General features: G+C 41.2%; 9 protein-coding genes across 17 annotated transcripts; 5 read left to right on the forward strand and 4 right to left on the reverse strand.

Moving 5' to 3' along the window:
* Positions 1-151: 151 nt before the first annotated feature.
* LOC116930474 lies at positions 152-1,780 on the reverse strand. The gene has a single exon (XM_032937883.2). The coding sequence runs from the start codon at positions 1,778-1,780 to the stop codon at positions 245-247; it is 1,536 nt and encodes a 511-aa protein (XP_032793774.2). The 3' UTR covers positions 152-244.
* A 1,242-nt stretch (positions 1,781-3,022) lies between these two features.
* Positions 3,023-5,344, forward strand: LOC116930635 (battenin). Of its 4 annotated transcripts, none has more exons than XM_032938024.2 (11): positions 3,025-3,325; positions 3,400-3,539; positions 3,600-3,742; positions 3,800-3,958; positions 4,016-4,213; positions 4,285-4,444; positions 4,529-4,678; positions 4,737-4,819; positions 4,890-4,947; positions 5,030-5,195; positions 5,269-5,344. In XM_032938024.2, the coding sequence occupies exons 1-10, from the start codon at positions 3,277-3,279 to the stop codon at positions 5,171-5,173; spliced, it is 1,284 nt and encodes a 427-aa protein (XP_032793915.2). In that variant the 5' UTR covers positions 3,025-3,276; the 3' UTR covers positions 5,174-5,195; positions 5,269-5,344. The 4 variants fall into 4 exon arrangements, with proteins under 4 accessions (XP_032793917.2, XP_032793915.2, XP_032793916.2 ...); XM_032938025.2 differs by having other exon boundaries at positions 3,026-3,325; positions 5,030-5,169; XM_032938026.2 differs by having other exon boundaries at positions 3,023-3,325; positions 4,285-4,441; positions 5,030-5,344.
* On the reverse strand, positions 5,181-8,170 carry LOC116930631 (kynurenine 3-monooxygenase). Its single transcript, XM_032938021.2, has 12 exons — positions 7,925-8,170; positions 7,362-7,431; positions 7,082-7,272; positions 6,936-6,984; positions 6,783-6,870; positions 6,604-6,718; positions 6,489-6,545; positions 6,167-6,418; positions 5,996-6,082; positions 5,788-5,931; positions 5,550-5,711; positions 5,181-5,475 (listed from the first exon to the last, which is right to left on the reverse strand). The coding sequence occupies exons 1-12, from the start codon at positions 7,979-7,981 to the stop codon at positions 5,377-5,379; spliced, it is 1,371 nt and encodes a 456-aa protein (XP_032793912.2). The 5' UTR covers positions 7,982-8,170; the 3' UTR covers positions 5,181-5,376.
* Positions 8,171-8,706: 536 nt separating this feature from the next.
* Positions 8,707-9,526, forward strand: LOC116930663 (ubiquitin-fold modifier-conjugating enzyme 1). Its single transcript, XM_032938068.2, has 3 exons — positions 8,707-9,038; positions 9,156-9,323; positions 9,422-9,526. Exons 1-3 carry the CDS (start codon positions 8,784-8,786, stop codon positions 9,491-9,493), a joined length of 495 nt encoding a protein of 164 aa, XP_032793959.1. The 5' UTR covers positions 8,707-8,783; the 3' UTR covers positions 9,494-9,526.
* Positions 9,527-9,776: 250 nt separating this feature from the next.
* LOC116930621 lies at positions 9,777-12,836 on the forward strand. The gene is made up of 3 exons (XM_032938003.2): positions 9,777-9,946; positions 10,520-10,696; positions 10,753-12,836. Exons 1-3 carry the CDS (start codon positions 9,920-9,922, stop codon positions 12,496-12,498), a joined length of 1,950 nt encoding a protein of 649 aa, XP_032793894.2. The 5' UTR covers positions 9,777-9,919; the 3' UTR covers positions 12,499-12,836.
* A 2,113-nt stretch (positions 12,837-14,949) lies between these two features.
* On the reverse strand, positions 14,950-16,116 carry LOC116930655 (transmembrane protein 223). Of its 2 annotated transcripts, none has more exons than XM_032938054.2 (4): positions 15,977-16,116; positions 15,461-15,919; positions 15,254-15,396; positions 14,950-15,178 (listed from the first exon to the last, which is right to left on the reverse strand). In XM_032938054.2, exons 2-4 carry the CDS (start codon positions 15,849-15,851, stop codon positions 15,023-15,025), a joined length of 690 nt encoding a protein of 229 aa, XP_032793945.2. In that variant the 5' UTR covers positions 15,852-15,919; positions 15,977-16,116; the 3' UTR covers positions 14,950-15,022. The 2 variants fall into 2 exon arrangements, with proteins under 2 accessions (XP_032793945.2, XP_032793946.2); XM_032938055.2 differs by having other exon boundaries at positions 15,461-15,904; positions 15,977-16,105.
* On the forward strand, positions 16,034-17,388 carry LOC116930653 (ataxin-3). The gene has a single exon (XM_032938050.2). The coding sequence runs from the start codon at positions 16,473-16,475 to the stop codon at positions 17,226-17,228; it is 756 nt and encodes a 251-aa protein (XP_032793941.2). The 5' UTR covers positions 16,034-16,472; the 3' UTR covers positions 17,229-17,388.
* Positions 17,389-17,736: 348 nt separating this feature from the next.
* Positions 17,737-22,206, forward strand: LOC116930610 (protein shuttle craft). 4 transcript variants are annotated; one of them, XM_032937984.2, is made up of 9 exons: positions 17,737-17,896; positions 17,966-18,015; positions 18,099-18,579; positions 18,656-19,356; positions 19,443-19,521; positions 19,604-20,489; positions 20,562-21,141; positions 21,216-21,676; positions 21,739-22,206. In XM_032937984.2, the coding sequence occupies exons 3-9, from the start codon at positions 18,099-18,101 to the stop codon at positions 22,109-22,111; spliced, it is 3,561 nt and encodes a 1,186-aa protein (XP_032793875.2). In that variant the 5' UTR covers positions 17,737-17,896; positions 17,966-18,015; the 3' UTR covers positions 22,112-22,206. The 4 variants fall into 4 exon arrangements, with proteins under 4 accessions (XP_032793875.2, XP_032793876.2, XP_032793877.2 ...); XM_032937985.2 differs by having other exon boundaries at positions 17,966-18,579; XM_032937986.2 differs by lacking the exon at positions 17,966-18,015 and having other exon boundaries at positions 17,743-17,896.
* LOC116930642 (cyclin N-terminal domain-containing protein 1) lies at positions 22,135-23,679 on the reverse strand. 2 transcript variants are annotated; one of them, XM_032938033.2, is made up of 5 exons: positions 23,537-23,679; positions 23,072-23,463; positions 22,899-23,009; positions 22,603-22,832; positions 22,135-22,542 (listed from the first exon to the last, which is right to left on the reverse strand). In XM_032938033.2, exons 1-5 carry the CDS (start codon positions 23,628-23,630, stop codon positions 22,335-22,337), a joined length of 1,035 nt encoding a protein of 344 aa, XP_032793924.2. In that variant the 5' UTR covers positions 23,631-23,679; the 3' UTR covers positions 22,135-22,334. The 2 variants fall into 2 exon arrangements, with proteins under 2 accessions (XP_032793924.2, XP_032793923.2); XM_032938032.2 differs by having other exon boundaries at positions 22,135-22,545.
* Positions 23,680-23,945: the final 266 nt, after the last annotated feature.

Below are 23,945 nucleotides of genomic sequence, written 5' to 3' on the forward strand. Positions count from 1 at the left end.
GAATGTGAATTGGAGGATTTCAACGAGGGAAGGCACACTGAAAACCACTTAAATTCGATTTCGAACACAAATCTCAGCATAGTGGCTTCGCAACGATAGTTTTTGGTAACTAACAATTTTAATAAATAAACTTACAACTCTGTAAATTGTTTTCTCCAATTGTTTTATTCAATTCAAACAGTTATTTTGTTGTTTGCTATAATTTCAAGCAGTAAACATAGCTGAAAAAAACGTACTTTTTTTTTTATCTCTTACAGATAAAAGGTAGCTTCCAGCCGTCAGCTGACAGGATGTCTCTGTCGAGTATTTGCCAGCAACTGCGACCGATACGGTGGCCAGTAAAATCCAGAATGACGTGAGCCCAGCGCCGGTCGCAGGGATTCAGATTGGACGCTCCGGATGTTTGGGCTTTCAATAAGGATAAAGCCTGGTCGATCACCAACTGGACATCTTTCGATTCTGGACAAAAGTTCCAGAAAGAGGAGGCTTCCGTTGGTGTCGGATGATCGACCCAGCGCAATTCGTATGGTTGGTGGGATTCCAAATCAAAATAACCACCCGTCCAAACGTATCGCGAATATTCTTCGGCATATCCAAATATTTCTTTCTGATGGGATTTCACGTAAGCATCTACGATGCGTTCTTCATGCGCTGATTGGATCGAAAGTAAACGCGATCCTTGGCCGATCTGACGACAAATTTCAACGCTTTTTGCGTAACTGACGCGCTCCGTGAAGAAATCGTAACTATGTTGGGCCGATACTTTCTCTGCCGTGATTACCGGTCGAAGAGGGCGATTTTTCGGTGAAAATACAAAATCGGGAAACGGAGCTGGTCTCGTTATAACTGCCGTCGCCCTCGATGAAGGTAAAACTGCAGTATTAAGAATTTCATCAGCACTGACCGGAACGGTTGTCTGCAGAATTAAGTCGTTTGACACATCTTCGTACCGCTCAAGAGTCGGACTTATTTCTGGAGTTACTTCATCCGCTTCAACTTCGAAACTAGGTAAAGCAAGTGTTGTTGTAGTAGGAGTTTCAGCAGATGTTTGTTTCATTTGAAATGTGACTCCTTGATTGTCGTGTAGCAAAACATCTTCAATAACCAGAGTGGAAAGAGCAGATTCATCAGCTGTAACAACGAATTCATTGTTCTTATTTTCGTTTAGTTGGGGCTCTATCGAAGTGGCCACTGCAGTTTTACTGTCCATGGGGAGAAGAGCAACATCTTCGAGATTTGGAATGGTGTACCCAGATCGGTCTTCAGGTAGAAAAACACCTAGGTCTTTTATTAAGATAAACTCGCCGAGTAAAGGAATATCTTCCAATTTGGGACTGAAAGGTCCAAAATGTACTGTCGAAAGGGACAATTCAGGTTCTATGTCCAAAGACGTCATTGGAGTTGTTAGGGTAGAACTGTTAGCTTCTACAATCGGTCTGTCAACAGTAATGCTGGTCGTCACAGGTGCGAATTCTTCATCGTCCATGCTGGTATCGTCAGGTGTCAACTGATGTTCGATCTCTAACCTGGTAACAAATCTAGTATCGAATGAGTTGGTTGGTGTGCTCTCGATCGGCACAGGAGGGTCAGTGTTTCCGGCTATTGGGACATTTCCATCGTTAAGTTGAGTGGTCTTGTCGAATATATGGCTGGTTTGATTATTGCCAAGCAATATGGGCAGAGCCCCTCTAAACGTGAGAGAGAACATGACGACGAATATGAGTGTCGCAATGATCCTGGCAAAAATAGGAAGGCACGACCTTTCATTAGTATCTCCCATTTTTCCCTTCTTTTGTTTCAATAAAGGAATGTCAGTACATTAGGTACTGCATCTAATGTCTTCATACCTTAAACGTTGTTTCTTGAAGATGGCGATCGTGTTTAATGTACTATTCAATCAAATTTGATATTTTCCGTTATAAGACCAGTATTAAACTCGTTTTCAGGTTTTGGCCTTAAATATAAAAAACATTGTTCTGCAAGTGTTAAACAAACAACACTATTTGTGTTGCTTCATTCTCCAAATATAGCTAAGAGTGCAGATTTGTGACTCGGCTAGGATCGCCGGAAAACGATTCGATAGCAAAACCCTGGTAAAACAAAAAAAAAAGTAAAGCCTAAATCCATATAGACTACAAAGCCGTTACACACATCTATAAAGTACAAACAAGACCAAGTCCCCACCACACTAAGGCCAATCAAAGTGTTCAATCACTAATGAATGACTAACGACCATTTGCAGATAGAAGACACAGACTACGAAGTAAAGACCGCTATCATCGCCATAAGGCTGAGAGAAATCCAGTAGGCGATGCTCGGTCTTAAGAGCGAGGCGGGAGTATACTTTCTGAAATTTTTCTACTTTTTCTAATGTTAGTACTGAATGCTTCACACACACGTATTGGTGGGAATTGTATTTAACTTTACGTCATCAACTGTACACCTTAATTTTCTAGATCCCCTTCCTGTATCCCGTGAATTATTTCAAAATTTTATTCTAATTCTTTGGTATGGTAATAAAATTATACATTTACCCTTCTTCTTTTCCTATTTTTCAGATGTATAGAGCCCATCGTGAAACCCTGCACGATGGGAACACATCTGAAAAATAGGGAAAAGAGGGGTATGTATAGAGCCCATCGTGAAACCCTGCAAGATGGGAACACATCTGAAAAATAGGGAAAAGAGGGGGTAAATGTATAATTTTATTACCATACCAAAGAATTAGAATAAAATTTTGAAATAATTCACGGGATACAGGAAGGGGATCTAGAAAATTAAGGTGTACAGTTGATAACGTAAAGTTAAATACAATTCCCGCCAATACGTGTGTGTGAAGCACGTATTCAGTACTAACATTAGAAAAAGTAGAAAAATTTCAGAAAGTATACTCCCGCGCCCCTAGCGGTAAGACCGAGCATCGCCTACACGGTGAGATAGAGGATAGCGGTCTTTACTTCGTAGTCTGTGGTAAGATTAAAATTAATCACCAAATCAGAGCTATAGACTCCGGAGTCATCGGACATCGGAGTCTATAGCCAGAGTAATAGAATACTATTACGAGTATTCTATTACTCTGCTATAGCTGAAATAGCTCTGACCAAATTGGTTTTCTCTGACGCAAAATTACCAGTGGCAACGCAGCTTTGTTTATGTTCGGATTCTTTCAAAGAAACTATTTCTACCGCCCACCTCGTACGTAATATATGTTCAAGTTAAAAGCAAATTTAATTTTTAAGTTCTATCCAACCACATTTTTACCAACACTGAAACCAAATGAGTGATTCACATGCTGACGAAATCGACCACATAGTGCCTTACGAAGGTTTTTGTCATTCGTTATACTATTATCTTTTGAAAACATAAATCTGTAACAATAACCTGTGTGCTACGCATTAGATGAAACAGAAATAAGGGGTCAAAAAGAAAAACCCCGTAATCTGATTGCCTACTGGCTTTTGGGCCTTTGCAACAATTATGCATATGTCATTATGCTGAGTGCTGCCCATGATATTCTTAGTGAAGACTTTCAAGGAAATGTAAGTTATTGAAATTCCGTTCATTTAACAGAAATTTGTATGTTTTCTGGATCAAAACAGAGTACAAAGCCTACACCAAGTCCGATAGTAAATAATAATTCTAGAGACTGCAACCCAGTTTCAACTGGGGCCATTTTACTTGCAGATGTCCTACCAAGTCTAGCTATGAAGCTTACAATGCCTTTTCTCCTGACGCATGTCAGGTATGACAAATGCTCTATATAACATAGAGCAAAAGATAACAATACTGCTACTTTCAGGTTGAGGGTTCTAATTGTGATAGCATTGAGCAGTGCAAGTTTTCTGCTGGTTTCATTCAGCACTACTCAGTGGCAAGCGTTTTTGGGTGTTGTGTTTGCTGCAATTAGTGGTGGACTTGGGGAGGTTACCTTTCTCCAATATTCATCGAAATATGACAAGTAAAAGTTGAATGTTTATTACATTTGCCACTTGTTTTTACCACCCGAATTCTACAGGAATGTAGTCTCCACCTGGTCATCCGGTACAGGCGGATCAGGACTTTTCGGGGCATTATCATTTGCTGCTTTAACTACCGCCGGCCTTAGTGCACGAAAAACAGTTTTATTGATGCTAGTAGTACCTGCATTAATGGCGATCACTTTTTTCTTCGTACTTGACCATGCAAAACCGCGCATAAAAGCACGTGACAATAGGTTTCTGCTGGAGTGATCATGTAAAATATTCTGTTGTGAAAGTTAGCAATTTATTTTTTATTTTTCCCTAGTGATACTGAACCTTTGATGGAAGAGAGTCAATCCGGTGTCAAGGAGCATACTCCGGCGATCAGTATGCGATCCAAATGTCGAATGCTTCCGCGAATGGCTCGCTTTATTATTCCTTTGGGATTGGTTTATCTGTTTGAATATTTTATCAACCAAGGAGTGGTACCGGGAAATGCCCTTATCTTAAAAAAAAAAAAAATTTACATTATTATAATAATTATTGTTTTTTTTTCTATGTGGATCCAGTTTGAGTTGATATATTTCAAAGACATATGGCTGGACCACCATAGCCAATATAGATGGCTACAAGTGGATTATCAGCTTGGAGTTTTTCTGTCTCGCTCGTCCGTCAATTTGTTTCGAATAAATGCCATATGGCTTTTAGCTTTGTTACAAGTAAAATATTAAGAATACTCCAGATATCTGCAACTAAATAGAAATTTGTAATCTTCAGTTTGTAAATGTGATCCTCCTGACCACGGAAGCAGTTTTCTTATACATTCCTTCCATATGGATTGTCTTTACAATAGTGTTTTGGTATGTCGCTATCATATCCCATTCCAGAAAAAAAAAATTTGTTTTAAAGCAGTCATTATCGTTTTTACAGGGAAGGACTCTTGGCCGGCGCCGCCTATGTAAATACGTTTTATCGAGTTGCCCATGAGGTACGGTTTTGAGCAATATTGCACATCTAATTTTTTTTTTTTATTCTTGGGATATGTTATCACTCATTTAAACATATTTCAGACCATTCCTCAAGAAAAGGCATTTGCGATGGGAATCACCTCGCTCGCTGGCAGCGTTGGAGTCTCAACCGCCGGAGCCTTGGCTGTTCCCTTCCATCAATATCTGTGCTCGCTGCCGCTAATCAATCGCATTAGTAAATGGTGAACAAAGATTTGATTTTTATAATGTATTGTTCAGCTCTTTTGATGCACGCGGTAAAAGACGAGTTAATTTGAATTTCATTTATTTTCAAAATGCAGAGCTTTAATCGTACCGCAATAAAGTCTTTCACCCAGTAATCAAAATGCGTGGCAAAAATATACCAGTTCAACGAGAGCTACTGAAGACTAGTTATTTGGGCGAAGCAATTAAAACAACTTCTGCAGGTAAGACCGGAAATTGTATAGGGCAACGACACCCGTGGCAACGACGGCCGTTCCAGTACTCCAAAGGAGTTTCTTAACCACCTACAAAAAAAAAAAAGAAGAACGAACAGGTGTTAGTTTTATACCTGGGCATATATTAATATCGATAATCTTACGCGATCCTGCCACTTTTTGTTTTCGATACACAAGTGATAGCGCATCCTCGAAAAGGTCACCGAAGTGTACAGCGGGACCCACCAGTTAGGGAACAGCCAATGCATGACGGTGTCGAAGCGCTTCCTTGCTAAAAATGAAAAGCGATTCACCAGATCTCGCATCTACTCATCGTCGCAAATGTAGAAAATCAGTTTCCTGTCGAATAGTGACCTAGATCAAGAATCAACGTTTCCAAACCTCAATGAAATTGTACAGAGCCAAGTCGCAGATTGCGTGTGCGTCTACGTGACGATATTCCGTGTACGCTGGTAAGACTTTTTCCAAATTATGGTCTCCATACTGATTGAGAAATTCGTTGAAAACTACGCAGTCCTCGAAACCCTGTATAAATTTTGCGACGATGATTTTCCTTATTCAGATATGCGTTACTAAACGAATAGCTTACAGCATTCATTCCTTGTCCATAGAAAGGCACCATGGCATGAGCTGAATCACCCATAAGTAAAGCTTTTCCGGCTTGATGGGGATAGCACTTAGACATGGATCAAATTGCGTTAGTTAAACTTCCAGTTCGAAATGAAAATAAAAAATCGACGTTAAAATGGCAACAAATTACTTTAACAGAGATGAGTCCCGATGGTTTGGTAGCGAAGTAATCTTTCACGAGCCGTTCCTTTCCGATTAAAGGTAACGAATCGGGATAATGAGTTTGAAAGAACGCGATCAATTTCTCAGGAGTTGTCAGTTGCTCAAACTTTTCATGTGGCATAAAAAGTGTCACAGTCCATGAAGCATCTTGGTTTGGTAGTGCAATCATCATGAAGGAACCCCGAGGCCAGATGTGTAAGCATTTCGGATTCATGGCAAACTATCGTTCAATATGTTTAGATTTTTCGAAATCTAGAAATTCCATTTCTACTGTAAAATCTCAAACTTACATTTCCAGAAGCCGTTGGAGGTATGCATAGTTCCAGATAATAACACGGTATGTACTCCTAAATTCAAATGCGATTTCAATTATAACTACAATCGTCTCAGGCACTTTAAACTTACTTGTGAGTAATTGAACCGTGCCCTTTTCATGAACTGTTTGCGTACGGCAGAGTAAGCGCCGTCAGTGCCGAGAATCAGATCCGCATCCGTTTCCACGATTTCTCCGCTCTTGAGACTAGGATTTGAAAATTAAGTGACATTATCTTACAATTGTATTACAAAGGATAATTGATTCTCACTTTTTAAAAGACATAGTGCCCTTGTCCAGATCAGAATTCACCAGCTTGTGGGCGAAATTGAAATGGACGTTCGGCAACTTTTCCGCGGCTGTAATTTAAATGAAATCGATAAGAAGAATAATTAATGCATCCATCTTCCGGCAACAGAATTACCATTTAGGAGGACCTCGTTGACGAAACGACGGCCAACGGAGTAAATGCACTAAAGGCGAAGGAAAACTTTTTATCGTATCACACGATCAAAAAATCGAGTAGCAAACATCTCTAAGATAACAATATTAATTTTCCAAAACTTTTACCTGTCCTTTCTTTCCGTAGGGAATTTGATAGGTAGAGCCGTCCAATCGATGGATCATGCGCGCTTCCATCGGAAGCCCGTGGTTTTTGATGATCTCATCTTCTAGTCCAACTTCCCTCAGTCCCGAACGTCCTCGGATTGACATGGCCAAATTGATACTCCTACCTGGTACATGCTCCATTAACCTAATGTCTAAAGAAAAACAGTCGGTGAAAACATGTCTCTCTAATGAGTTCTTAACGACCGTCCTCTGCGTCAGAATTTTTAAAAAGTCGTTTTACCATCTCGTAGTTCGTACAGCTCGACATGATGTCCACGTTTGGCCATATAGCATGCCTGCAGCGATCCTACCTTTGGAATGTAAAATAATGCTGAAATTTTTTTGTCGGAAAACGGCAGGTCAATTATCACAACGCAAACGGCTGACTACGAAACCTTACGACGTTAGCCGGAGAATCCATTCAAACGTCACACGCCCGCGTATGACATCTTATCCCGCCATGAAGTTTTAACATGACAACTCGTCTTTGTAAATGCATTTTAAAATTTTATTGTGACGTTATAAATTTTATACTAATGCGAATTTTTTTTTGGATGGTACTAGTAAAGATAATAGTATTACAGAAAATTTTCACAGAGAAACCTCCAGGGTTGATACGGACGGAGATGCAAAACAAGGTCGTTCTCTAAATGGTCAGGCTATTTGTTAACAGCCTTCATAGGAATATGGCATTGGCATTGCTATAGCAACACTAACGATTTACATAACAAAGTTTAAGCAAAAAGGACCTAAGAACTTAGATTGTGTTATCGTGCGCTTACATAAACAAGGATTGTAACTTACCAATCCGCCGCCAACCACAGCAATTTTGAGTTTCTTCTGCGGATCTTGACTAGTCATTTTCAAATATTAGCAACGTGATTTAAACTGGTCCCTCAAAGGAGATTGAGATGCGGAAAAATTGCAACTATCGGATTGCTAACTTCGAAGGACTGATTGGAAATTGTGAACTTATTGGTTGGAGCAGAAGCAGCAGTCTGACCTGTTGTGAGGTGCGATCGAACGACGACTGCGCAAGGCCGACTGCGTAGCAACTTGCATACATTAAGACTTCTTGAACAAAACTGCCTCAGGGATTAACATAGATTTTCAAAGGCCTTTAGGAAATGCTTTTCGTCTGCGGGGAAACGGAAAACATGCAGACAACAAACGGAAACGCGAAGTCGAAAAAGTGCCCTTCGCTGTAATACATGAAATCTAATCTACGGTTTTAGCACGGCAATGATGGGTAACAACATCGTAAGGCTGTACTTCCGTTCGATTACATCCGTTTTTCCTTTTCCAAAGTAATGTAATATTGATACGGACTTTTCCGACCCAATCCATAATCCAATAGTACAAGTATATTGTATTTTATATACTAATAGTGATTCGATTAATAAGTTATTGTTTATTTTGTATCGTTTCTATGTGATGCAATTTACTTTTTTTGTATTGAAACACTCGTCGCCTTACAAAAAAGGCGTTTTAACTTTTAACGCGAACTTAAACTATTCTAATTGTGGAGATCTCCTTGTGGTTCAAGAAATGGACACAAGATGGCGTAAAATAATATTGACGTGTCAGACTATTTCTGTTCAGACGAAAAAGTGTCATTTTGAACGCATGTGACTAGTGAAACTTCACGAAATACTCTAAAGAAATGGTGGACGAAGCAACTCGCAAAAGTTTAAGCGGGATTCCTTTATTAAAAACCAAAGCTGGCCCACGCGATAAAGAACTTTGGGTACAGCGGTTAAAGGAAGAATTTCAAGCACTCATCAAATATGTCGAGACGAACAAGCAGCAGGACAATGACTGGTTCCGGCTGGAATCAAATAAAGAAGGCACCAGGTGGTTTGGAAAATGCTGGTATATTCAAGACCTTTTAAAGTATGAATTTGATGTGGAATTTGATGTAAGTAAAAGTTTTCTACTGACTTGACTGAGACACCTTGTTGTTACTATTGTAAAACATAAGAGAAATGTAAAGAAGCTTGCTGTGTAATTACAACAATCTTCTTTGCACCAAAAGATTCCTGTTACCTATCCCACAACAGCCCCTGAAATTGCTCTGCCAGAACTTGATGGTAAAACTGCCAAAATGTATCGAGGAGGCAAAATTTGCCTGACAGATCACTTTAAACCTCTTTGGGCAAGAAATGTCCCCAAATTTGGAATTGCCCATGCAATGGCTCTTGGGGTAAGTATATCTTTTTCAATTTAGTTGAAGGAGAATAAGTGATGATTGCCAATCATGTTCCTGGAAATTAACATAGAAATAATCTTATGTTATTTCAGCTAGGACCATGGTTGGCTGTAGAAATTCCCGATCTTATCCAGAAAGGTGTCGTCGTATATAAAGAAAAGTAATGCAACCTATTTTTCATTTCTGTTACAAAATGTTAAAAAAACAAATGAGCGATCTAAATGTATTGTACTGCACGTGAACCACGGGAAAAGAATACAGAAGAACGGCTTTTGTTATGCAAGAAGCCATGCACATCGATTAATTTTATCGATTCAACTAACTACGTTGCATAGGCATGCAATTGAAAAAAACAAAAATTCTAGCTCTTTTCTCTACATTGTTCATATATATACCACTGTACTGGCTCTATGTAAAAAACCCTCCATGTCTTCTTCATTCGTTCGCTCTCCCCCATTTACCGCCTGCTTTATGTCTCCATGACAACGAAACGCTTTATGGGGCCAATAGATCGAAGTTGCTCCTCACCGCACAACTAGTTGTATGCATTTTGTGTTTTAATTCACGTTTGATCTTCAAGAGGAACGCTCATGTCGCTCCATTTTAGTGCGAATCAGGTAAGGTTCATTATTCAATTATGACAGAATCGCAACAAAAAAAAACCTTAGTTTTAGACAAGCACAGTCCTAGGGATACTAAACAACCTGGACGGTGGCCAGGTCGACGTCTTTGTTGATTATAGCTATTATTGCTGGGGCATAGGTTACAATTGTCCCCGATTCGTCCAGGTTGAGTAATTGTTTGAAGGCATTATGCAAGCGATTGAGGGATTAAGTGGATAACCGTTCTTTTTCTCACTAGTTTCCCGCCTTTCTGTTGTATTTACGATGGCTTGATGGAAAATCCATTCGCTTCTCGTGGGACACATTTTTCTACTCTCGTGCTTCTTTTTTCCCCCCCTTTAACATTACCGTCCATGTGGCGCAGAGACAGATGGGGTATCTCGATTGAATTTGTCAGCTAAAAAAACCGAGTCGCAGGTGCTCTTATGTTGAACGTAGATCTATGTAGCTGTTACCGTCCAGCCGACCAGACGTCTCTGAAAAATCCATCGCTATACGTGAACAATTAATTGAATTTTGCAAAAAGAAATCGACCGTCTTAAAAAATGTACTCTGATCAACGTGTAGTTTGAAGATGCTTACGCACCGCAACGGCTCGGCAATTGGCAAGTGCCAAAGAATTTTCAAGAGCGGCCCCGGATTCGTCTTGGCGCAACCCGGACGGTTGCCGATGACAATGGTCATTTTGTTGGAGGCCTCCCTTCAAGCGGACGGAAGAACAATAACCACCAGCTAAGATTTCAGGTAACCTTATGTTAATTACGTGCCTCTTAAGAAATTAATTTGTTTGCCCTTTACAGAGCGCACCATTGCCAAAGACCAATCAACTATTTATTTCTGGTTCGGCGGTGTCGACGGCCAAACCAGCCAAGTTCGCCAATAAAGGTAATCAGCCGTCGGGTGGATCGAATGAAACTGCATCGTCTCGAAAAATTCAATCTTCAGTGGAAAACGAACAAGAGTTACGTGAAGAAGACGAGGAGAGCGGAGACAACGATTTGCGGAGTGGGAGGGACGAAAGCCATCTGCAACTTTTGAAACCTCTGAGCAAACTTTCTTCATCCATGCTTCCAGAAAATCCGCGTAAAGCGGCCATGGTGCTGGCCGCTCGCCAAAAAAATCATCGACCATTGCCGGATTTGATTCTGGAGTCACGAGATGTCCTCATTCCTCGCAACTGGAAGGGACCGGAAGCCTCAGCCATGACGGTAGAGACGACCAAAGCCAAGGGACCAACCTCATGTACCAAACGGACTGTAGTTCGCTTGCTCCCCGAAGGTGAATCGGTGATAGACCATCATCCAAACGTCATGGAATTAGCAATCAAATGGGACGTAACTAGTCCACCGTCTAGCGCAAGAACGCGAAATATTAATCTTGCTGCTGCTAATGCCAAACCCGTTGAAAAGACACTTGAATGGCTCTATGACGCTCCGGTCATCCACCGCTCATTCAGTCGACCTGAATTGAGAAACCAACCTGTCAACAGCTCAACTAGTCAAGCTCAAAAATCGTCTCCTGCCGACTCAGCCCATGGAAGTGCACGTTCAAATGATAGTATGGCTTCGGTTAGAAGCCGTCAATGTCCGCTGAAGAATACGGAGACGACCGTCAACCGAAACCGATCAGAGTTAGGATCCGAACCGGAATCGACCAACAATAGTCCGCGTTGGGCGAAAGATACCAATAAGGTGGCGCTGACGGGCCTTGAAGAACCAAGCAAGACCACGTACAGATCTGCCGTTTCTTCCGCAAATCCACCGAAGAATCACTTTCTCGTTTCGACTTCCGCTTTCGAGGCCAAGGCAAACGAACGGAGTGAGCCAATCATGTTACCAGAATATCCACTTCAACGACGATCACCTACCCTTCAGTCATTGGCTTCCAAATCTTTCCCTACTGAACCTAAACAAAATATCCATCAGTCCCCATTTCCGTTGAATGAATACCCGCCGCAGCACACGGAATCTACTACTTCAGCCCATTATCGTGCTCGAGAGTTTCAACAATCACCGCAACATCAGTGTGATCACGATTCAGGTATCGGAGATGTACAGGACAGGGCAGACATCGAAGAAGAGGAATACGAAGACCGGCACCAAGATCCGGACAACGGGATTCGTCATTCCGGTCAGTTACAACGCAGTACTTCCCGACCTTGTTTGGCTTGTCATTCGTCACCGCAACCGAATAATAAAACCATGATTAAGAATCATAAGAAGGCGCCTTACAAACAAGCCATGAAAGCAGGAAAGCCTTGCCTCAAAAACCAAGTGGAGTTGGAAAAGGTGATTCAGCGTAGGCAAAGTTATCGAGCTCCCAAACCAGCTCCGCTAAGCTCACACGCACGTCATATCCGCGGCACATTGGCTCCCCCGCTGTCGGCCGGCGTCGGGAACGAACCAATTGTCGATTATCCCGATTTCAAACGACTGGATTCGACTTACCGTTTGTCGTACGGCGTTCACACGCAAACGCAACGTCGACTTCCGAAGACGCTAACAGCATTATTGAACGAGAAGAACTGCCGGCAATGGAGGTCATAAATATCCCGTCTGCAGGGGTGCCCCAATATCTCTAGTCAATCGCTATCAAACACTGCCACTTCATTATGTCCATCGTCCTGTTCTTTATATGTTTTAGTTGAATATGATCATCGTTTAATCAGACTTGCTAACAAATCCATGCACGTTGTTTCGTCCATTTTGGATCTTCATATTTTTCAGCGTTCTTCGCGATTTCACTTTTTAGCTCAACATTATTATCTTGTCACCTCTTTTTAATTGCTCGTTTGTTTTTGTTTTCGATAACGTACGTTTTTTTTGACCGATTCGTTTTGAAAATGGGAAGAAAACAAACGAATACAACTTGGTCTCTATTGTCATGCGCGGAAGATGCTGGATTTTGTCCTCCCCCCGCACTGATGTCCCTTCCGCTGATTGGTGAACCGGCAGCGGATTTTCTGTTCTAGCTTTTACGGATTGGTTCTCTCCTTATGTCCTTGACTGATACGGTGATCCGGATGCCTATCTACTTGGACGATAACATCGAGTAGGCCAAAGCGATTGCAGCTTCCCATCATCGAAGATCATCCAAGTTGCAGTTCTACTTCTAGATTAAACTGCATACAGTTTGGAAAAGGTAACTATTTAACATCTTAAACGCTAGTGAAATTGTAATTTAGCAAACTTTAATTTAATTTTTTAAATATCTAAAATTCTAGAAACACTGGCCTATTGCCGAGTAATAGCTAGTTTGCCTGTTGGGTCCCAAATTGACTGCTAGTTTTTCCCAAGCGCTTTGCTTGAATCCGTTATTGTACATGTCGTAAAACTTCTGCAGAGTGTTGATAATGTTTTACACAAAGGATTGAAAAAAGAAAAGAACGAACAAGATTGATTGACGAGAATTGATAGCTCTGTATAACGTAATAGATGCTGGGAGGGACGCAAAATAGCAGCGTTGGGACTACCGGAGAAAAAATATCAAGGGGTGTTACCCACCCGTGTCAGTGTTATTTCCCAATGGAGCACTCCTGTTCACTCCGTTGCTGACGCACAATCACCCCTTTCCAGTAAAAACATACCCCTTCCGTTCAGTCTGTTATTCTCAAAAATTGATTGCATAATGTGAATTTAAAAAAAATAGCAGTCAATGGTGATGGGTAAAAATAAGAGAGAATTCATGCTGTTGCTACAAAAAAAAATAGGGACATACCTACGTTGCTAGTTTTCTTTTAAGCCAGTGAAATTTAATTTGAAATCCGTAAAGTAAACAAGCCTAGGTTACATTAATGTAGATAATCATTTGGCGGGAAAGGGGAATTGTTATTTTAATTTGCAACACTTTTGTATTGTGAAAAGTTTAGTCTCGTTAAGAATTCAGAAAATGATGCCGTCACGAAAACAACGGATTATGAAAGCCAGCAGGTTAGACAGTGCCCTATTGTAAGATTATTCGCTCATTGGATTGTTTTGGCTCAACGTTAAGCACTTAGGAGTAATGACAATAACATGGATGTCTCAAACAGAAAACTAACGTCAGCCAGTTTGATCAATCCCTTCGAGAAGCGTATCAATTATTCTTTTTCCATCGCCCTACAGGGAATCACAAGCGGGTAACTGCGTGTACTCATTGACAATAGACAACCCCTTTTCTCACTGTCTCTACAAATGTCGGATTCCGGAAGGAGAACTAAACATGAGCTATTCCATGCCTCACTATCATCCGGAATCGAACCTAGGGCTCAATGCCCAGCTGCAAACCAATACAGTCACGTCATCTTCTGTCCCGCCATCCAACACTTATGGCCCGTTTCATCAAGATGAAAAGCCATCAAAAAAGAAGTAAACATATCTAACGCTTATAAATGCCCTATTCAAGTTTCGCTCTAAAAATTAGGAATTTAAGGACGTCTGCTGGAGTCACACTGAGCCGGGAAGAACGCAGACGTCGGCGAAGGGCGACGCCAAAATACAGGTCTGCTCATGCATCCCGTGAGCGTGTACGCGTCGAAGCCTTCAATTCCGCTTTCACTGACCTCAGGAAGCTGCTTCCAACTCTTCCACCGGACAAGAAACTCTCTAAGATCGAAATCCTCCGGCTGGCCATTTGCTACATTGGATATCTCAACCACGTCCTTGATGTCTAGATTCAATTTTCACTATGGTATTAGCTTTATCGTTTGTGTAAATACAACACCTTGTAACATTCAACAATATTTAGGTGTAGTGACATTCAATACAAAAGAACTTGTATCCACTGCGATTTTCCGCCAATTACCGTTACCCTCGCAACTGGCGGATCACAGATGGTCTCGTGGTTGTGGGTGGTTTTGAGGAAGCTTAATGGTGTCATTGGCAGGATGACGTTTATTCACAAGGGGGGAGGGGGAGTGAACCCATACGGAGACAGCACGGGGACAAAGAAGTCAGTTAATAAATGCAAACGATCACGGATACATTTGCATAAAAAAACGTATCAAGCAAATCTTGTGGTGGAGTGGAAGGCTCTTGTTTATTACGTTGGCGACTATACAACAGCACAGGGGAGGGAGTGATGCGGTTTTAATCACTTACTTAATATACGTTTGAGTCCTACTGTGGAGTCAAAAAGCGGGATATTTTTAAATTCACCCTTCATGTCGATCACGAAATAGCCCATAGAGCCTTTGACTTTCAACGGTAACGAGACTGGAGCTCGGCTTCTTGACTGCGCAGCACTTACCTAGATTAAAGTCAAAAAAAAAAAAATTAAGCAGTTTAACGAGGCACTCTAGTGACTCTTTTCGAACTATCTTACATTTCTGAGCGGCGTCTCCAAATATCTTGTTTTATTGAATGGTGCATAAGTTATGATGCATACATCTTTTCCTCCCTTCCTTAGAATAATATTTTTAATGGACTTTAGTGAAAACATCCAACTACCCCCTAGAATCAAAACTCCTGTGGGGAAAATTGAAATTGGTTATACTATCTATTTACGGAGAAAAGATGTCATTCTACTTACCAAGTGCAAGACATACACCTGTAATGCCTCTCCTATATTTTTCTTCTCCTAAGTTTATTGAACGATACCATGGGAGATTTGAATCTGATTCTTGTTTTGGGACTGGTACATCTTTCAAGGTGGAGAGAGAGAATTCAGCCAGGTAGAACCAAAAACCCAGCTGCGTCAGAGCAAATATGTTGAGATACTTGTGAAACTGAGGATTGTGATGGGCATATAGGACAACATCCTTGGCTACATTAGTGTCCATTTCCCAAGCAGCTTTTGTAGAAAACTTCGTACGGTTGATAACTTTTGTTACGGTGCTATTGTCTTTGAAACGGTTTACATGACGAGTTAATAGCGATGGCCACGGACGAAAAAAAGAAGAGAGCTTCATCAAGGCTGCCATTGTTTCTGACAGCGACTAGCAACTTCGAAACGGTGATCTTTTATGTATGGTAACTAAATGAGAAAAAACTTTAAAGTTAATAATTAGTTACTAGACCAGCTTAATAAAACCGCTAAACTCCTCACTGTAGGATTTTGTTGTGAGATCAATCTAAAAAAAAACACATAGGTAAACAAAACCCTGTCTCACTCGGGATCTTCTCTCCTGTGTGTGGCCGTGTGGGCGTGGCTCTGTACTCAGTGTAGGGACCGGCCGCGATTACCCGAGAACCAGCTTACTACCGGAAGGTACTGGCGCTAAGCTAAAAAAAAAGTTGAAAAAAGCACATTTTAGAACACGGACGGACACACTCTTATATCAAGGTCTGATTATTATAATTGGTAAAAGGTGTTTCGACAGAGAAGCTTGTGAGCGATATGCGTAAAAGTCTGAAGGTTTCTTTAAAGTCGAAAATGTAATAGGTGGATACCGGAATTTGAAGTATAATTACATTTAACGGAAATGCTTTGTTCGCTCACCTATCTATAATTTATTTGCTTATATTAATGAAAACATTTTTAAAGAATTAAGCGTATTTTGGAACTTAAATACTTGAATTGTACCAGCTGATTTTCCAAAAGAATGACCGTAGGAACGAGAGCACGAGCTGGAATTTATCACGAAACACAGACCGAAAATCTATGTGCCCTTCACGCCATCAACAATCTTTTGCAAGATGCTATATTCACAGCTAACGATTTGGTCAACATAGGGCAGGAACTAGATAAGAACGAGAGAGCTCTAACCCAATCGTCCTCAGGTGACGTTAACGATAGTTTGGAACTTTCTCAGAACCTTGATCCCAGCGGTAACTTTTCTATACAGGTGATCATCGTCGCATTGGCTTTCTGTGGATTAGAACTGGTATCACTGAACAGCTCCGACCCTCCAGCTATTTTAGCAGGCCAAAACACATACAACCAACAAGCCTTCCTCTGTCATAAAAATGACCACTGGTTTACAATACGTAAGTTTGGATCAAAATGGTTCAACCTCAATTCGCTACTTCCACGTCCTCAAAAAGTGTCTTGCAACGGGAGTCATCTTTCTCTTTTCGCTACCAAGGAGCTCAGAGACAGTTACACAGGAATATTTGTTGTGATTGGAAATCTACCCAACGCCGAAATAAACGAATCGGATGAAAGTGATGATTCTGATCGTAGTCCTGAGGACTCTATTGGAATTTTACCTATTTCATTCAATCAAGAGCTACAACAGTGCATCCTCTTTGACGATCCAGGTCGTATTACAGATCGGGATCCAATAAACCAAGAAAGTAAATGTAGGCAAATGGTTGCCGATATACTGAAGCAGTTCCATGGAGAACGGAAAAGCTAAATATTGCAATACCAATCTTGATACGTAACTGGAAATAAAACATAACACTTGTCTGGCGTTCACAAACACGTAATGTAAGTGAAACAAAACAAAAAACTAATAGAATCTGATTTGGTTTACTGACTGCAATCTTTTTTCTTTCTTCTTATGATCGTTTTTAACTGTATAAAGTAAAAATTTCAAAAAAATTTACCAAAAAATAGTCGATAAACGTGAAAACTTGTCGTTCTACAAAACGAGGTAGTAAACAGTTAAACTTTACTTCATCTTCGAAGTAAAGTCAACAACCATTATCTTTCAACACTAGCTTAAACTTAAAGAAAAATTTGGGTGGTGAAACTCGTGGTTTAAAGAATATAATCTTTCATGGGAATAATATAGTTGAAATTGTGTTTGCTTGGTTTGTTTGTCTATCTTTGACTCTTTGTTTTACGCTCTATATCAACAGAGTTTATTGGGCTCGTATGTCGTATCGATATTTACGGCAAACTGTTGGAAGTTGGAATACGGAAGTGTAGCAGACGTTAAATCAAACTAGCACCAAGATCGTCGGGTCTCCGTCTGCTGTCTCCTCTTGGAGAAGATTGCCTGTAGAAAGGTTGAAAAATTATTGGATTATTGAGTGCAATTGTAGAGGCCGGTGTTGCGTAATGTCTGTGACATAAAAGGTAGGAATTGATAAGGTATTTCAAAACTTCACTCTTGTCCTTTTTACTACGGTGTTTTGTTCGTTGTAGTCTTTCACTAAAACGTGTTGTGAGCCCTCGGCTTTCACTTCCTACTTAATGTAAGTGGAGAGCAGAATACGATACTAGTACTCGCAAGATTTCTTTCAGTCCGTTAGCTGAACGTTTCTGTTTTTCATCTAAGATGGCTTCTCATAATGCTAATGGAATCCGTGGTGGAAATGATGATTCCTCAAGAGGAGCTTATAGTGGCAGATATCGAAACAGACAACATCCAAGAGGAAATGAAAGAAGGCCAAATTTTTCAAATAATCACCCATCTTCAGTCAGTGGGCATAACTCTACTGAAGGACAGCACACCCAAGAAATAGGGGATACAGTACCAAACACTGAAGGTTCAATTTCAGCAACAACACCCAAACCAAGACGTGGAAGGGGCTTTGCTGGAGCAACCAGAAATGCATATAGAAAACAACCTCAAAGTCACCATCAAGTTGCAGACAATAATCCAAGGCAAGGATACACTTTAAGAGGTGACTCATATTATGCACATGATCTGGGCTCCCCAAGTAGAAATGCTTTATCTCAAGATGTGAGACAACACATACAAAATGTAAACTTCCATGAAATCCAGACCAGAAATCCTCAAAATTTATCTGAGATCGGTATGTTTAATCTTTGACAAATTCTTAAATGATATTCGTTCTCGATTAATTAGTGTTGCATCTAATATTTCTGAAGACTCAGCACAAGCTTCAGGAGGTGCATCGTATGTTGATGGACGAGCCAATCAAATGGAAACTAGTTATACGGAAAGAGGAGCTTCAAGCAGACCAAAACAAGCCAGAGGCTCAAGAAAGCCATTCAGACCTCAATACACAAAAGACTATGTAGAAAGGGAAGGTTCTGGAAGAACTTCTGCTGCTTCATATAACAACTCATATCCACCTGACTACGTGTCAACATCAATTAGCTCGACTAGTGCCAGTCTGGAACACCAACCTTTCGAAAATATTCGAAGAGAGTACTCGAAGTACAAAAGCCGGCCACCATTTGAAGCCCAATATGAAGGTAGAGGCGATAGCAGAAGCACTCATGAGAAATACCGTCGAGATGAAAGGGGCGGAGGCTATGGCTCCCAAGAAAGATTTCCCAAAGGTGAAAGTACTGTAAATTACGCTCCACGAGATCGTTACGGTTCAGAAGAGCCTAGAGTATCTACTTCAAGCAGCAAAGAGCAATCGAGTTTCAATAAGCCATCTCGAATTTACGATTCTCAAAATTGGCGGTCTGAGGGCTTCAAAAAAGGGATCTCTGCTCGTACACAAAAAGTTAGCGAGGCTATGGCTGACACTGCCATGCAACGTGAACGTTTGACCACGCAGCTGACCAGCGGTACTTACGAATGTATGGTCTGTTGCGAATCAGTTAAGCCAGTGCAAGTATGTTTTTTCTTTTTAATTCATTCAAGGCATCTTGATCACGTTTGTTTACTTTTTGTTGTTTCTTTCCCTTTTTTTTTTTTTAGCCAATCTGGAATTGCAGTCAATGTTTTCATGCCTTCCATCTCGGGTGTGTGCGGCGTTGGTCACGCACGTCGCAAGATGGTACGCATCCACACTTGCCTCCATTTCGATTTAATAGACTATTAATATTAGTATTAATATGTGGAAATTTTCTTTGCTTTAGAAAGTGGACATTGGCGTTGTCCTGGATGTCAATCGGTCAGCACGTCTCTGCCTAACTTCTATCTGTGTTTTTGTTCAAAACGAAAGGATCCAGAATGGAATCGACGTGAAACTCCACATTCTTGTGGCGAAGTTTGTGGCAAGGCACTCGGAGATGGTATTAGTTGCACGCACTCTTGCACTCTTTTATGCCATCCAGGGCCTTGTCCAATCTGTTCGGCCCAAACCCAACGTAAATGTCCATGTGGTAAATCGTCGCAGTTGGTTAAATGCGGATCATCAAACGCATTGCTTTGTGGTGAATTATGTGGCAAGCAGCTCTCATGTGAGCTGCATACATGCCAAGAAGCATGTCATATTGGCCCATGTGAACAGTGCCCACTCACTGTTCAACAAGACTGCTTCTGTGGTCAGAGCAATAGGGAATTACCATGTTCTGTTGAACATCCAGAAGACGAGAAATTTTCTTGTGATCTGGTTTGCAATAAAAAATTGAGCTGCGGAAGACATAGTTGCCAAAGACAGTGTCATGTTGGCGATTGTGGAGCTTGTCAACTTGAAGTGGATACCGTTGTTACCTGTCCTTGTGGGAAAGTTCAGTTGAAGCAGCTTTACAAAACCAAGGGGGTTACAGAACGTAAATTTTGCACAGATCCCATTCCCGTTTGTGGGAAGGTTTGCGGTAAAATTATGTCATGTGGTCCTGCGGAGAATCCGCACGTTTGCGCAGTGCTCTGCCATGGAGGTCTATGTCCGCCTTGTCCGCTTTCAACAGATCTGCGTTGTCGATGTGGCCGGAACGAGAAAAAATTCCCTTGTCGGAAACTAAGCGAAATAGAAGAAGTTTTATGCGAACGACGTTGCAACAAAAAGCGCCAATGTGGACGGTAATATATTTAATTCTTTTATTTCTTTTTATTTCTTAATTGCGTTAACTTGTCTTCTTACTATTTCAACAGGCATAAGTGTACCCAAGTTTGCTGCGTTGATACTGAGCATATCTGCCCAATGGTTTGCGGTCGTACACTCAGCTGTGGTCTTCATCGATGTGAGGCTTTATGTCACGCCGGTAACTGCAATCGTTGTCATCAAGTTTCTTTCGACGAATTGAGGTGCCACTGCGGAACTCAAGTGGTGTATCCACCGGTACCTTGTGGAACACGTCCACCAGATTGCAACAAGACTTGCACAAGAGTGCGTGCATGTGGTCACCCTCCCTCACATAACTGCCATCCAGACGCGAATGGCTGTCCACCTTGTACCACATTATGTGAAAAATTTTGTTATGGGAAACACGAGAAAAGGAAAAACATCCCATGCCACTTGACTGAAGTAAGCTGCGGAAAGCCTTGTGGGCGCCCGATGAAATGTGGTAAACACACATGCCCCGTCGTCTGTCACCCCGGCCCATGTCCGTCTACTTGCACACAACCGTGCCCAGTCCTACGAACTGACTGTGATCATACTTGCGGGTTACCATGCCACGAAGGAAATTGCCCAGTGACCCCTTGCCGTGAAAAAATAAAAGTTCAGTGTCAGGTATACATACTCCTCAATTAACTAGAATAAATTTTGAAACCTTAACTATCTGAAAGCTATCCTTTGTTTTATAGTGTGGTCAGCGTACAGCTACTGTGTCTTGTGAAGAAAACGAGCTTTCTTACCGGAAAATGGCAACGGGGCTGTTGGCATCTAAGATGGCCCAGTTGCAGTCTGGCGAGTGTGTTGACCTTAAAGATCTATTGGGCAAGAGCGCCGCTAATAAGACAAAGAGCCTGGAATGCAACGAAGAGTGTGCTCTAGTGGAGCGAAACCGGCGTCTGGCCCTGGCGTTACAGATTAAGAACCCCAATCCAAAACCGGGCGCCCCGCCTTATCCTGATATACTAAAAGAGTGGGCCAAGAAAGACCAACGCTTTGTGCAAATGGTACACGACAAATTAACCGAATTAGTCCAATTGGCAAAGCAATCAGTCGGTAAAATGAAAAGCCGGAGCCATTCGTTCGACTCGATGAATCGCGACAAGCGCCAGTTCATTCACGAATACTGTGTTTTCTTTGGTTGTGAATCTATGTAAGAAACGTTAAGGAATGTGGTTTTGAAAAGAGGTATTTTAACCTGGTATTTTCTGATAGGTCTTATGACGACGAGCCGAAACGAAACGTTGTAGCCACTGCTTTTGGAGAACTGTCTTTCTTGCCCGCTATTAGCATCTTAGATGTTACACGTCGCGAATTGGGGCAGCGAAAAATGCCTGCGCCACCTAGAGGTCTTACTGTTCTCACTTCAGGTCAACAGCAGCAGCAGCAGCAACAACAAGTGCCTCAACCGCCCCAGAAGCCACCGAATGCATGGGGAAGTGGTGGATCCGCTGCGCCGTTTAGAACCTTGTCTGATGTCGTTAAAAGCACTCCAGCACCCAATAATGCAACAGAATCGCCTGCCCCGGACAAGACATCTCAAGATCCAAAGCCACCTGTGGTTGATTATTTTGATTTTACTTCATAAGAATCACGCAGGTGTTTTCTGAGTTCCTTAAAATTCACAGGTGTATGGTACATTTCCTTATGAGAAGTTAAATTAAAATGTGCTTTGGAAGTTTATGTTGAAGTACTTTTGACTGTTGGATCAATATTTGGAAACATCCGATGATCATCTTCGTATCGTACGATATTAGCAAGGACGAGTTGGTTCTTTTTTTGCAGGGCATAGTTTCATTTTGGAAAAATTATCATGTTTCAGGAACTAAATGCGTGACCAGAACGGAAGAAACTACTGCCACGTCAGCTGGGTGAGCCCCCGTTCGTGTGTAGAGTTCCTTCATTACATTGGCGGCGGCGTTTTCTTGTATTAAAAATGTTGCAGCTGAAATTGCTCCGGCAGCTAGCAAAACCTTGTCAAATTGCACTTGGTTGAAATCGCGAGAATTTCGCCGATGGCTGCTGTAAAAATACTAAGGTTTTAGTAATTGCAACAAACACATTATTTTCAAAAACTACCACATGGCTCTTTCTTTTTGGGTTTCAGTAGGTAGGCCTGCCACTATTTTTCGCACAATCAGCTGTTGATCAAAGTAAATAGCACGTATAAATTCCAGAGATATTTCGTGAATCTCATCTACTGCTGCTAACAATTGTGCAGATTTGGCCGTTACTGGTTTCCTCTTTAGAACCAAAATTAACTGACAGATGAACGTATCCACATAATCGCTGATGGGTGGATAGCTAACCTAAAAAAATGTTTGATGAACGGTTAAGAAAAATGCCACATTAGTGATCCAGTTATTAAATACTACATCATATTTAAGTGTAACAAGAACAAGAATTTCGGAATTAACAATCGTCGAACGATCACAAGGTCTCTGGGACTGGCGGAGTAGCATGGCTGCATCCGTAACTGTTACCAACTGCAGACATAATAATATTTGTGAAACATTTTGGTCTTCATAACAAATATAAACAAGCCAACCTTGTACCCATTTTCCAGTTTGGAGGCAATCTGAAGGCAAGATACCAGATGTAATAATGATTGATGTCTCATTTCCATACAAAATTCTTGCCATCGCATTTTGCAAGACGTCTTTAGGTTTATGGATCCAACGACTGTGGTTTTTAGATGGAGGCTTTGACAGCAATATGACCGGGCGAATCGCTCATAGATTTCAACGGTCCGGTATGAAACTCCCATAGGTTGCTTAAGCTGTTGGCACCATTTGAAAGCAACATCAAAGACAAATGGTGGTGTGAGAAGGTCCACCGGCTGCCATAATGAACCCAAATCAATTGGCAAAGTTTCATGCCATGAACGTGCCTTGTCATTGTACCATTGCAAATATTTCAACCACTCCTCAAAAGAAGCATCTTGAGTGATTAAGGCCAGTATTATTTCACCAGCAGTTAACATGGTAGTTTTGAAAACATTTAAATTACCTACCTAGAAAACAAGAATCCCAGTGTGCTTCAAAATTGGAAACAGGATGCTTTTCTTCAACATTTGACTGCTTTAGTGATATCAAAGTTTTTTCCATTTTTCACAGATGACAGAATCATGTCACGAGACACATTTGCAGAAACAAATATCACGAGTTCGATATTTCAATGAACTTGATACACCGTCTGCCGTTTGCTCGCAAACGTCACTTTATACTGCTAATTTTTAATGTATTATATCGTATGGAAAATTTTAGTATTCACGGTGCTTGGTTGTTATGATTGGAAATTCGTCGATTATTGCAGCCGGCTCAGTTCAAACTTAAATTTACTAGCGGATAAAAACAAACCGAGTGTCGTCTGCAACTGCAACGCAAACGCAACTTTGTCGTCAATCGAGTTTAGTATTGTTT

Source organism: Daphnia magna, linkage group LG9 (assembly GCF_020631705.1).
Source record: "Daphnia magna isolate NIES linkage group LG9, ASM2063170v1.1, whole genome shotgun sequence".
Taxonomy (NCBI): domain Eukaryota; kingdom Metazoa; phylum Arthropoda; class Branchiopoda; order Diplostraca; family Daphniidae; genus Daphnia; species Daphnia magna.